The sequence below is a fragment of the Botryllus schlosseri genome, chromosome 6 (genome assembly GCF_051294905.1).
Source record: "Botryllus schlosseri isolate E-star chromosome 6, Bs_hap1, whole genome shotgun sequence".
In the NCBI taxonomy this organism is placed as follows: domain Eukaryota; kingdom Metazoa; phylum Chordata; class Ascidiacea; order Stolidobranchia; family Styelidae; genus Botryllus; species Botryllus schlosseri.
The window spans coordinates 15,987,604-16,000,373 of NC_137241.1; the positions used below are offsets into that span (position 1 = coordinate 15,987,604).

Genomic DNA, 12,770 nt, shown 5'->3' on the forward strand with positions numbered 1-12,770 from the left:
TTTGGTACACATTCGAGATTTATTCAACAGACGAGATCATAGTTACTAGGAAATCAACATTCAGGTACACATGTCAGACATCTTGTTTTCAACAGACCGAGACCTCGATGCTTACGAATTTGAACATATAAAGAAAATGCAGTAGGAAATTTTCAGTGTAAATGGTAACAAAGAATTTTGAGGTGGTCGGGAGTGCCAGTCTCGTTTCGAAGCTTTCAGGTTTGGAATGCGAAGGAACTCAGTCAACCTCTTCCATTCTGGAGGCATCGTCCTCACCATCACCCTCCAGAGGTGGCATTTCTTCATCTTCCTTCTCTACAGTTTCAGGAGCATCGTCTTCATCGATACCTGGTCAAGATAGCACATTAGAGACCGAAAAAAATGGTAAGAAGAGACTCCGCCACATACCTAGACCAAGCTTGATCATTCTGTGGATGCGAGACGCATGGGTGGACGGGTCTTCGAGAGAAAATCCAGACGCGAGAAGCGACGTTTCGTACAGAAGCATGACCAGGTCTTTCACAGACTTATCGTTTTTGTCGGCCTCGGCTTTCTGGCGCAGAGTCTCGACGATAGAGTGTTCGGGATTGATCTCCAAGTGCTTCTTTGCCGCCATGTAGCCCATGGTGGAAGAGTCACGAAGAGCCTGGGCCTTCATGATTCTCTCCATGTTGGCAGACCATCCATACTGCGAGGTCACGATGCAGCAAGGAGAGGAGACCAGTCTGTTGGACACTACGACCTGACGATAATAACAAATATATCACTCAATTGGCGAGACAAAATATTTTAGGGTGGGAACACTGTATGAACTGAACTCACCTTCTCGACTTTCTTGTCAAGAATATCTTTGATGACTTTGCATAGATTTTCGAATTTCGCCTTGGCTTCTTCAAAGCGTTTTTTCTCGTCATCATCCTCAGGAAGTTCGAGACCCTCTTTCGTCACAGACACCAGAGTCTTTCCGTCATATTCCTACAGACATCGTGGTACAGTTAGCAACCTAAGAGACAAGCCATTATACCTAACAACACCAAACCTTAAGTTGTTGGACACAGTATTCATCGATTGGCTCGACCATGTAGAGGACTTCGAAACCACGCTTGCGGACACGCTCCACAAACGCAGAGTTAGACACCTGATCCTTGGATTCACCGGTGATGTAATAAATATCTTTCTGGTTGTCCTTCATGCGCGTCACATAATCCTTCAGCGAAGTCATCTCGTCACCTGGCAACAAACAGGATGATTTAAACAATGATTGAACAGTCGCACAACACAAGAGAAGAACATACCAGACGTAGACGAGTGATATCTCAAGAAATCAGCAATCTTTTTCCTGTGCTGCGAATCCTCATGAATTCCGAGCTTCATGTTCTTCGAGAATTGCTCGTAAAACTTTTGGTACTGTTCCTTGTCTTCAACTAGTTCGCCGATGAGCTCCATGCATTTTTTCACGAGGTTCTTGCGGATAACTTTCAGGATCTTGCTCTGCTGCAGAGTCTCACGTGAGATGTTAAGGGGCAAGTCCTCGCTGTCAACGACACCCTTGACGAAGTCTGCAAGGAACAAGCAATCGACGCTGGAAAATTGCTAAATTAAAGTGCAATGTCATTTATCACTCACTCAGATATTCAGGGATGAGTTCTTCGCAGTTGTCCATGATGAAGACCCGGCGGACGTACAGCTTGATGTTGTTTTTCAGCTTCTTGTTTTCAAACAGATCAAAGGGGGCACGCTTTGGAACGAAGAGAAGCGCACGGAACTCAAGTTGACCTTCGACCGAGAAGTGCTGAAAATAAGAAACTGGATCATTTCATGCCCGCGACCAGCGCAATCGGGATTGACATCCAATGTTCGATTATCAGCTCTCCAAGGTTACCAACATCAAAGCCAACGCCTTTATGGTATAAGAAATGTTATCATCACGATCAAACAAAGAATAATCATCTCCTAGCAGTAGAATAGTTACCTTGACGGCTAAATGATCTTCCCAATCGTTGGTGAGGTTTTTGTAGAATTCGCCGTACTCCTCTTGAGAGATATCGTCGGGATTTCTCGTCCAAAGTGGCTTGGTTTTGTTCAGCTCTTCCTTGTCCATGTACTTCTCCTTGATTTTCTTGGTCTTCTTTTTGTCCTTCTCATCTTTAGACTCGTCATCACCTTCATCCAGATCTTCGATCTTGGGACCGTCTTCAGTGTCTCCCTCTTTCTTCTCTTCCTTGACTTCTTCCTCATCGGCCTCGTCATCGCTCACCTTTGAAATGGAATAATGAATTTCAAAATACAGAACGGCGCTTTCAACTTCAGAATAGCACATCGATATGGCTCAGACATCCAAGGAAGGTGTTAGACAACATCAAGGCAACTGCCTTTACTGAGGAAACTGCAAACGTTGGAACATGTATCATCATCGCCACGAGCAAGCACATTACGAAAAACTGAAAGGTCCCGCTAACCTCCTTCTCGCGTTCTTTTTCAACGTAAAGCGAGATGGGATAACCGATGAATTGACTGTGCTTCTTCACGATGTCCTTGACAGTCTTCTCTTCAAGATAATCTGCTTGGTCTTCCTTCATGTAAAGAACGATCTTGGTACCACGGGCAATTTCCTCATCGCCACCCTGCGTGATCGTGAAAGATCCACCTGCCAAATGAATCAGATGTTTTGACGCATGTTACATGCGATGATTACCACATATACACACACCTGCAGAGGATTCCCAGCAGTACTGTTCATCGTCGTTGTGTTTGGAGATTACTTTCACTTTGTCGGCTACAAGGAAAGCCGAGTAGAAACCGACACCAAATTGACCAATCATAGAGATGTCAGCTCCAGACTGAAAATTGTATTAGAATGTTTATGATAGGATCATATTGCCAATATTGATATGTTTGTAATAGAATGTTTATGATAGGATATTGCCAATATTGATATGTTGATATCTAAAATATCTATCACCCAAGCAGTCAATACACGAATGCCTCCAACCTGGAGAGCTTCCATGAAACTTTTTGTTCCTGATTTTGCAATGGTTCCTAAATTGTTGATCATGTCAGCCTTTGTCATGCCAATTCCGGTGTCGACGATGGTCAAAGTGTTTTCCTCCTTGTTCGGACGGAGATCGATCTTCAATTCTTTGGTTGCTTCGAGCTTGGACGGGTCCGTCAGGCTTTCGTACCGGATTTTGTCCAAGGCCTTTAAAACAGAAAAGTTTGGTTACTAGCACACACTTATAGACATTGAAATCAATTCTGTCAATGCTACATCCAGTAGGAAGTATAACCAATGAACAAAAATTGCAACACATATGGTTTTGGTGGTCATGAAATGAGCAACCACATGCTTTGGGGACCAGTTTTTCCAATTTTTATCTGAAATCATGTAACTAATTCATAAACCAACGATTCCATGTTTCAAATATTCTGGTTGTGTTACATAAGCATATCTAACCGTATATGACTATACTAAATTACCGTAGGTCAGGTAACAAGGGCACAATTTTTCATCTGGACATGACAATCATCGCATTACATCAAGAGAATTAAAGTTATCCTACAAGAAACCCATAGTTTCACGGCTACGACAGAGCGATTTTGAGTCATTACATCCTAAATCCCTCATCCCTGTATGGAATCGGTGTCCTGTGCTCACACTATGTTTTATTTTTATCATTTTTCATTGATTTACTTCAACTTGGAAAATCATCGCTGCTCACCTGATATATCAGGCAAAACGGCCAGCGATTCCAATCAGGCCTATATCCATTCTAGTGACACTGGCCGCAACACACATATTTTAACAGCTTTTCGAGAGGTACAGAACTTCAATATACAATTGAATAGTATATTTATATTCATTTCAATGAATATACTATTCAAACATATATATACATACACGTGGTGTCAGCTGTGACGTCAAAGTCATTATATACTGTAATAAATCGATTCGCAAGAAATGTCAGGAATACCACTTTCTCTTCCAATATGTATAGTTATAAACATCAACGGTGAGGACGCTCAACTCGGTAACAAATTTCACCTGTGGTCACGTAGTACATGATTGCATTATTCTACGTATTTTTAATATCACTCACATCCGACGAGTTGGAGATCAATTCTCGGAGGAAGATTTCTTTGTTGCTGTAGAAAGTGTTGATGATCAGACTCATTAACTGAGCGATCTCGGCCTGGAAAGCAAAGGTTTCCTTCTGCTCGTCCGAAACCTGAACTTCTTCCTTGATGTCAGCCATCCTGATAGTTTTGTTTTATATAGTCACTGGTATCGTAATTTCAACAAAGCGAAAGCTGTAAAAGCATAAGGAAAACATCTGCGTCAAAGGTCAAGTACACGGCACCCACAAACGCCGCACCCCACAGAAAAACCCGAACGCCGGCCAACCCCGACTACAAACTCTAACTGAGCGGCGGAGTGATCTCCGCAATTTATACTCCAACGTTTCGGTAACGCACGTGCGAAACATGTTCGCCAGTAAACCGGTACTCTGTATTCTTCCGTTATAACAGTGGTGAGTTTTATAGAAATGCAAAAGATTACTGTTTCGGTAATGGAGATGTAGTGATAAATTCGACGCTTAGATGAAATATAGATTCACAACCATGCATGTTTAATGATTATCACGCATTGTGATTTGCGGGACTATTTTCTGGAAGTGCGTAATATTTACTGTCAAAAGTATTGTTCTCGAATATTCCCGAAGTTTCGGGAACGTCCCACTTGCAGCTGCTTCCGCTGGGTGAATGAAATGACAGCAGGTTAGACGCAAATCCCCGAGGATGCGATGCAGACAGGAAAAAATTTATTAAACATGATTCCCAGATTCCAATTAAAGCTTTATTACTGGAAATTTCATTCACGCATGGTTGAGCCGGGCCGATGATAATTTGAACTGTTGGCGGTTACCATTCGTCTGACCCAGTGATATAATTTCACTGGTCTGGTTGGATAACTTCCCAATGTGATTATTGAATACCTTCAGATGTTAGACACAACATGCAATTCATTGGAATCGGCTCCAGGGCGAAGATCTTCTGTCAAGCATTCTCGTAACCGCGATTCAGTAATTTCATTCTCACAATTTACTCACAGCCACATTCAAAACCTCTCGCATCATCGCAATTATGTCAACAACTGGTGTCAGAGAAAGGCTGTAACTATTTTTCCAAAGTAACTTGACCGCGCCTCAAATCTCCATCTCGACCGCCGGTTAGTTTTCAAATCCCCAAATCCCGGCCTTCGTTCAACAGCGGAGATAGCCTAACCCGGAGTATTTGAATTACAATGTATTCGGGAAAGAAAACTGTCTGCCTACTCTGCTAGAGTTAACTTTAGAAGTATATTACACAAATCTTCTTAACTCACGTATTAGTCACGTCTTCCGATATTTTACTTCTCTATGCTGCTCATGTCATATCATGGTCGTGTTATCTTACTTATTCAACACTCGAGACGTATATCATCATCATCAATTAGCAATTTTATCAGTTCAATACACCACAAAAATGCGATACAATGAAGAGATAGGAAGGCGTCGAAACGACTTAGAGTACATGATTGCCTTATTCTATGTATATTTAATACTACTCACATCTGACAAGTTGGAGATGAATTCTCGGGAGAAGATTTCTTTGTTGCTGTAGAAAGTGTTGATGATCAGACTCCCACCTCGGCCTAGGCGATGTAAAGAGTAGCTAGGCATGCACGTTCGTCGCGAAGATGTAGTTGGCAAATGCGGAAGTCGTTTGTCATTTGCGTTAAAACACTTTTGAGATATTCTATAATTTGAATTCAGTTGAATCTGCGATACGGCGTTCAGAGCAGTCACTGTCACTAATAAAGCTACTCAAGTAGGAGTTATGTAAAAAGTTCTACTCGATTACAGGTATAGCGGTTTTCAAGACATGACAGTCCTCAGGGATTAGGAGTCGGTTTTAAAAGTACTAAATCAAGTAATTTGATCCAAAAGCAAAAAATGGTATCAGTCCATCACCGGTGACAACTTCTCCGCTGTCCATAACCGTTTTGTTTTTCCGTAACCCAAGATCGTTTCGAAGGAAACATGCGTTCACAACATTCCTCATAACGCACACACACGGCAGCACCGAATGATGAACAACTCAGACGTCACCCGCGAGTTAGGAGGTGCCACTCTTTGTAACTTAATTCAACCAAATCATTGTACTATAGTCTGTAGGCTATATATAGGGTTTCCATATTCTGGGATTCGGAAAAGAGGACACTTTTTATATATTACAAAAGTTGGGTTACCGGACTAGGAAGTTGTCGATTCTAAAATCTATTAGGTAAATTATATCGTGCTGACTCGACTCCCAAATGACCCCCTTTACAACACCACTGCTGTGGTGTTGACTAAAAAAACGTATTTTTCCCTGTCCTAATCCGGAAAGACCAGCCCGCAGATCCGCATTCCAATCATTTCCCGTCATATGGCGTATTTTTGGTTGTGCCTGCCCTTTAGCCTATAGCTGTCAAAGGATAAAGGATGACGAATTCCCAAAAAGAGAGAGAGATATGATATTCTTTTTCGCCTGCACCATCGAGATGCTTTGACGAGTGAAGACGGAGTTGCGATACGGCCCCATGAGGTCATCTAGTCTGCGCCCCCGTTTTTTTTTCTCCTCCATGCTATCCGTGATTGCTGAGCGCCTAGCAGGATAGCTGCGGATACCAATTTTCGAGTCTTTGGTATGACCCGGCCGGGGATCGAACCCACGACCTACTGCTCGAGAAGCCGGACGCATAGCCATTACACTATCTCGCTCGGAGGAGAACATTTAGGGGTCCTCGGATGACATGTTCAATTTCATGAAAAAGTAGGTCAAATCCTCGTTAAGGACAACATATGGTAACCCTAACTATAGCCGAATATCAAATATTATTATTGGTAACGAACACAGGTGATGATACAATGGAGGGCTAATGATCCGTATTTGGGGTATCCTGTATGATTGAGCAGTGAGCACGCTGAAAAACTGATTCGATTTACAGGTTACTTTTTGGCTTCAATCGACTGGTCCAGACTGTAACGGATTCGATTTTAGTTCATCACGCCTGCCATAGAATATTTGTGGACTTGGAACTCGGTCCCTTCATGATCAATAACTACTTACGTCGCAAGAATGCTATCCTGCTTCAGAATTAACAGTTCAATAGTGACAACACGGGCACGAAAAATGGGCATTTACGTAATCTCATTTCAGTTGCTACAACCTTCGTCATAACGCCCCTCTAAAACACAGCACAACTCTTAAGATGAACGACACATAGTCACTATTTTATTCTATGCAACTACATAGAAAATTTGGTCAAGTAGAACGCAGAAATTACATACAAACGAGCAACGGATATAAAATATAAAAAATTTATATTAGGACCAATATCACTTTGACAATAATGGACAAGTATCTACAAAACATCGTCACTCGCGTCCAACCAAACTCCCACACGACATATAATCATACTGCGCTAGGTCTTTACAGGGAATTCAGCTCTAAATCAGTAGGCGAATGACAGTACCGACTTTTACCGAAGTTCAGACGACATTTTATCCCTCTGCTTCCGCACTATCATCTGCGTGATCCTGCGCTTGTAAAGCTCGGCGCGCTTACGATTCTCCTCGTAATATTTCGCTCGTTCCGCTTCCCTTTTTCTAGCCACGACTTCAGGCAACGCCTCATACTTCTGCTTGCTGGCCACTTTCATTTCCTTCCACCCGAACTGCTTCTCCTTTTTCTTCTTGGGTTTCGGCAACGGCTTCACAGCAGGCGCCTTCTCGCGTCGCAGCGCTTGAATTTGCTCGTGAACATGTCTCTCTAGGTCTCTCAGTCGTCTTTCTTCCGCGCGTATCGCGATATCTTCCTGTCTCTCCCAGGATCTCAACACAAATTCTCTCTTCTTATCTAGGAATGCGTCTTGCACGTTCGCGTCGACAAAGCCGAGAGTCTTGCGTGGGGCGCGGCCTCTCTGTTTCCATAGCGGCGCGTATTCATACGGCTCGTACCATGCCACGGGACGCGGCTTCACTTCGTTCACAGGCTTGTCGTCGGGTTTGCTTTCTTTTCCCGGTGTCACCTCGACAAAAAACGCACAGGAACGTGATGGATCCACCTTATTCTCTTTGCCGTTATCATCCGAGTCAAAGTCTTCCATCGGGCTTGTTGATTTGTGTGCGATCAACACGTGTTTCCGAGGCTTTGTGAGTGATGTCTGACATCCTGTTTCCGTGACAATCTCGGCCTGTTTACTGCTGTCATCAACGACAGAGCCATTGAGAACAGGACCCTCCCAAGTCTGTACAGACTGGTCGACAGTACGCGGAGCGTCATAATGTTGATACGCATCGTTACGTCTCGTTAAATTTTGCTCTCTCGTCTTCTCCAAATTGCGATCGTACAACTTCTTTAACAACTGCCGCATTACCGGCACCTTCGTCGCGACAGTCTCCATGAGATGCAGTAAATCGTCGTCAGACCCAGATGATGATTCACAGGATGCCAAGTTGAAGCTTGTCGGCACATTTCCTGCACCAGGACCGGAGTTCTCCTTCATCAGAAGGTTCTGCACCTTCTCTGTCGAGATGGAACAGCTTTTACGGAACGGGCTTATCGGCCTTTTCTGGCCGAGGCGGACGTAAGGCAAAGGGGCGGGTTCCGTAGTTATCTGTGATGAGTTGGATTCCATCGGTTTTTGCATAACCACGGTGTCATCGTTAACAGCACCTTTTTCTGTTGCTTGGCCATTGCAAGAAGATAATAAAGTATCATCGTGACACGAAACAGAAGAACGAAAGCGCAGATCGCTCCCTGTTAAATTCCTGTTAGCGAGCCCGTCTTTCGCGGGGGAGGAGTATTCGCACATCGACTCATCCGAGCAGATCTCAGGTTTCAATGGGGAAAACGTTTCCGGCGAAGGTGCTCTGTGCGGTGTGTCGTGGATGCGAGGTCCCGTGGGAGTGCTGCTCCTAACCGGGTCAGTATTCTTGATGGCTTTCGAGTCGGGGATCGTTAAAGCTGAAAGACACATCGATGAAATTTAGATTTCGCGTCTAGGCTTTGTATCGGTATTTAGTAATGCTTTAAACATTTGCTGGGCAGATGAATGCTACATGATTGGATGGTGTTAACAGAATTCTTCAAAGTAATCGCTGACGCTACTCTGGTAGAGATGCAGGTTGTGGAGTGCAGCCATGTACTGTACCGGTATCGTAATTTCAAGCTTTGGCACGCAACTGTAGAATAGGGAAGGTTAGTGAAGTACTCTATTCCCAGTGATGGTCAGTACCAAAGTAATATTACTTTTTCTGACTTGCACTATTTATACTCAAGTGGCTGCGTTTTGACACTACTTCCACTTCTACTTGAGCAGTTTTTAGCTACAACTACTTACTTTTTACAATTTTGATTTTGAAAAGTAGAAACTACTTTGGGGGTAAGTTTGCCTAACGTTCATGAGTGAAATTGTCATAATCGTCATGTAAAATTACACCCGTATCATAGTAACGGGTAACACTCTGTCAATTTGTAGTTTCATTAATCAAGTTACACCTTTCAATTTCGAAGGCAGTCACCTCCGCTTGCGCAACCCTCGAAAAATCGATTGCATGAACCTATTCACTCGAGTGCTTTTCAGCAAGGTTGTATCCAAGTCACCAGGTCCCAAGTCACAAGTCAATCTCATTTATATTGTTTTGACTCGAGTCAAGTCGAGTAGAGGGTCGAGCCATAGTGTTGCGACTTGAGCCCGAGACCAAGTCAATAATAATATTGTACTTTTCCTCAGTCCTAACAGTTTCTGGCCCTACTTTCCAAGTATCAGGACTAATAGATGAAATACCAATAATGTGGCGACTTTACTATTCTTCTAAGTTACAATGAAATGTCTGTTTTGGCCGTCCTAGTCTCGAGTCATATGACTTTGTTCGAGCCAATACACAAATTAAGTCGAGTCATTTTACGCATTTGAAAAAATGACTCGAGTGAAGTTGAGTCAGGCCTTTCAATTTGTCTTTCCAAAGTAGTTCGGCATGTCTTGAAAATTGCTACTTCTAATTGAGTAGAAATTTATGGTGTTACTTCTACTTGAGTAGCCATGATGACTGCATGGGCTATCTCTGCCTACCTAATCGAGAAACTATGAAACTAGCCTGTAACCCACTGGCAAGGTTCAATTTGAAAATTATTTTCTGGAATCACGGCATAAGGTCAATACTGCCCGTTGCTTTTATCTGTGACAATGCAGCAAGCGCACACATAAACTACCCGCTAACTGATAGAATTTGAAAGTTGGGTATTCTGGTTCCAGAATCTGTTGAAGCACACGAGTAGGTTCTGATAGTATAACAATGTAACTACTCAAGTGACACAAGTAATAGTTATTTTCTTTCATAGCCGTAATAGGGATTGATCGTCTTACCATCATCTGCGTTCTTTTCCTCGGGCGCCACTTCAGCTACTAGTTGATCGTACGTCGGCAGAGACCGGCTAGGCCTCGGATTTTCTTTGTTCACTTTCGGCGTAATATTCCTCCTCGGACGTTCGCTGACTCGAGGCGTCGTGAAGGAATATTCAGGAAGAGAAGATGATTTGGGATCGTAAGTCGTGCACTTTTGTTTTGCAGTGGGAAGAGTTTTGCCGAACGTGACTGTTTTCGGACTAGTCTGCTTTCTTGACGGAGACGTGGAGATGTCTCGTTTTACATCGAGTCTTGTTGAATTCGATAGTCTTGCCGGCTTATTAAATGAGCCGTCGAGCAAATTCCTCGCTTGTGTCGTTTCAACATTTGCAATCGTGTTCCGCATGCGCATCGAGTCATTGTCCTGGGCGACACGTCTGTACGGTATTGTAGACGATCTTTCCTTTGGATTTGGACTTTTTTGGATATCCGAGAGTCTTCTGCTACCAAAGTATGCGGACTGCTCCAAAGGTGAGCTTTTCCTGCGACTCACTGATGATTCGTCGGTCTTGGATTCCCAAGCCACTCTTCGGGGCGTCACAAATGAGTATTGAGTATGCGGAGTGCGTGAATATTCCGGACGCATCGAATTGTAGTTTTCACGGTGGGTAAAATAGTCGCTGGCCTGGTAACTCCTCGTGTTTACGGTCGAAGAAGGCTCTGGGACAACGCCCGAGGGAAAAGGTTCGTAAGGCGATGACTTCAAAGCACACGGACTGCGGTTTCTCAGCGAGTTTCCAAATGCATAGGAACACGTATCACGGTCGGAGAAAGCACTTCTGGGGCGACCGCCGATCGCGTTTGGCAAGCTACATTGATAATTACTGCTTTTTTCTGTTTCATTTACTGGTGTGATTGATTCTCTCGCTAATCTGTAAGTTATCGGCGTTGTACATGTCGACGAATCACTTGTCGCGTCCCTAACTGCAATGTGCGAAGTATCAGCGAACCTTGTTACTGGCTGAATGTATGTTGCTGATTCCGTCACTCCAGGCATGAACTGCCTTGTATACTTCCATAAGTTGGTTTTTTCGAAATTTGAAATTTCCTCGCTGTAATTCGAAGCGGCCGATACGTCGGCGTCGGGAATTCGTTCCATTTCTTTTTCTCGCAAAAGATTCTTCACTTTGGCACCCAAACTATCAATGGAACTCGCGATGCTTTGTTCAGAAGATGTGTGCGAACCCTTCAAAGCACTACTGCTGAAACCAGTGTTCGAAACTGCCATTCTTATTCTCGATAATAGTTTCTCGTCTGTGAGCTGTTTGGGCAGTGTGTCGCTGGTGCCGTTGAAATTATCCGCACACTTTGATGCCGATGAACCTCTATTTTCAGATGATTGATCACTTTCAATGGATTTCATCGTGCTCTTCGACGAAGTGCTTCCGTTAACTGTTTCTTGAGTGTCGTCATTGTAAGGTGTAGAGTGAGATGGGTGGCCAACGTTTGCTTTAGGGACATTGAAGCTGAGTGTTTCAGTGTCATTTCTTCGCATTGTCTTAATTGTGTCAACCTTTTTTTCATCTTCCATATCACACGACTTTGCACCTGTCGGTGTTTTGGTGTCGTCAGACTGAACACTGGGAGGAGGAGCAGGCTTAGACGCAGAGCCCCTTCCCTTGATAGGATTATCTACGACTTTCGGCAAGTCGCTATACTCGGTAACATCAGATACATTCATGATATCATCTGATGACTCGGCGGTAATCGTAGCGGGTTCGTTATCTGCACCGTCGCCACTTCTGCGACCGTTTGTCGCCGGCGATTGTGGCTTCAAGCTAGCTGATGATTCGGCTGACTTCAAAGTAGAGTTAACAGCTTCTTCAGACACCGCAGACGTTCTGGACGGTTGCTGCACAAGTAATCTTCGATTTTCATCATCTTTGTTCTGAGTTGAGTCGCTGCTGTTGTTTTCGGAGTCTCCACCTTGCAAAAGTTGAGAGATTCTGTCAGTCAATTCGTCGGCAGAAGGCAATTCATTTCCACTCTTCAGCAGTTCGGGTTTCGCGCGTTCGGATTCCTCACCATCACTTTCTAGCAGGCATCGGACTCGATCGGCTATAGAATCATCTGCTCGAAGTATTTTCGATAGCCCGCTGATCTGCGATATATCCGCCGTGTTCAATTCGCTTTCCTCAAAGGAAGTTTCTTCATCCTTGTTGGGACATGACGCCGACAGAGGAAGGTCACTAGAATCAACGCTTCGACTCATCTGAAATGTGGGAAAGGTGTCTCTTCAATTGTGTTCGCAGGAAAGTTAGTTCAATGCTCTAGAATT

General features: G+C 43.8%; 2 protein-coding genes across 2 annotated transcripts in view; both read right to left on the reverse strand.

Annotated features, from left to right (window-relative positions):
- The window catches only part of LOC145441164 (heat shock protein HSP 90-alpha-like), a 27,080-nt gene continuing 14,310 nt past the window's right edge, over positions 1-12,770 (reverse strand). Inside the window, exons 2-12 of the mRNA XM_080318971.1 lie at positions 4,098-4,308; positions 2,993-3,199; positions 2,711-2,840; positions 2,460-2,647; positions 1,973-2,257; positions 1,627-1,792; positions 1,296-1,559; positions 1,040-1,230; positions 823-975; positions 409-742; positions 1-348 (exon numbers count right to left, since the gene is read on the reverse strand). Of these exons, the coding sequence (XP_080175097.1) occupies positions 239-348; positions 409-742; positions 823-975; positions 1,040-1,230; positions 1,296-1,559; positions 1,627-1,792; positions 1,973-2,257; positions 2,460-2,647; positions 2,711-2,840; positions 2,993-3,199; positions 4,098-4,253 (2,184 nt within the window). The 5' untranslated portion in view covers positions 4,254-4,308 and the 3' untranslated portion in view covers positions 1-238. The remainder of the gene's footprint in view (positions 349-408; positions 743-822; positions 976-1,039; positions 1,231-1,295; positions 1,560-1,626; positions 1,793-1,972; positions 2,258-2,459; positions 2,648-2,710; positions 2,841-2,992; positions 3,200-4,097; positions 4,309-12,770) is intronic.
- The window catches only part of LOC145441158 (uncharacterized), a 6,163-nt gene continuing 682 nt past the window's right edge, over positions 7,290-12,770 (reverse strand). The window contains exons 2-3 of the mRNA XM_080318961.1: positions 10,454-12,704; positions 7,290-9,051 (exon numbers count right to left, since the gene is read on the reverse strand). Coding sequence (XP_080175087.1) covers positions 7,565-9,051; positions 10,454-12,704 — 3,738 coding nt within the window. The 3' untranslated portion in view covers positions 7,290-7,564. The remainder of the gene's footprint in view (positions 9,052-10,453; positions 12,705-12,770) is intronic.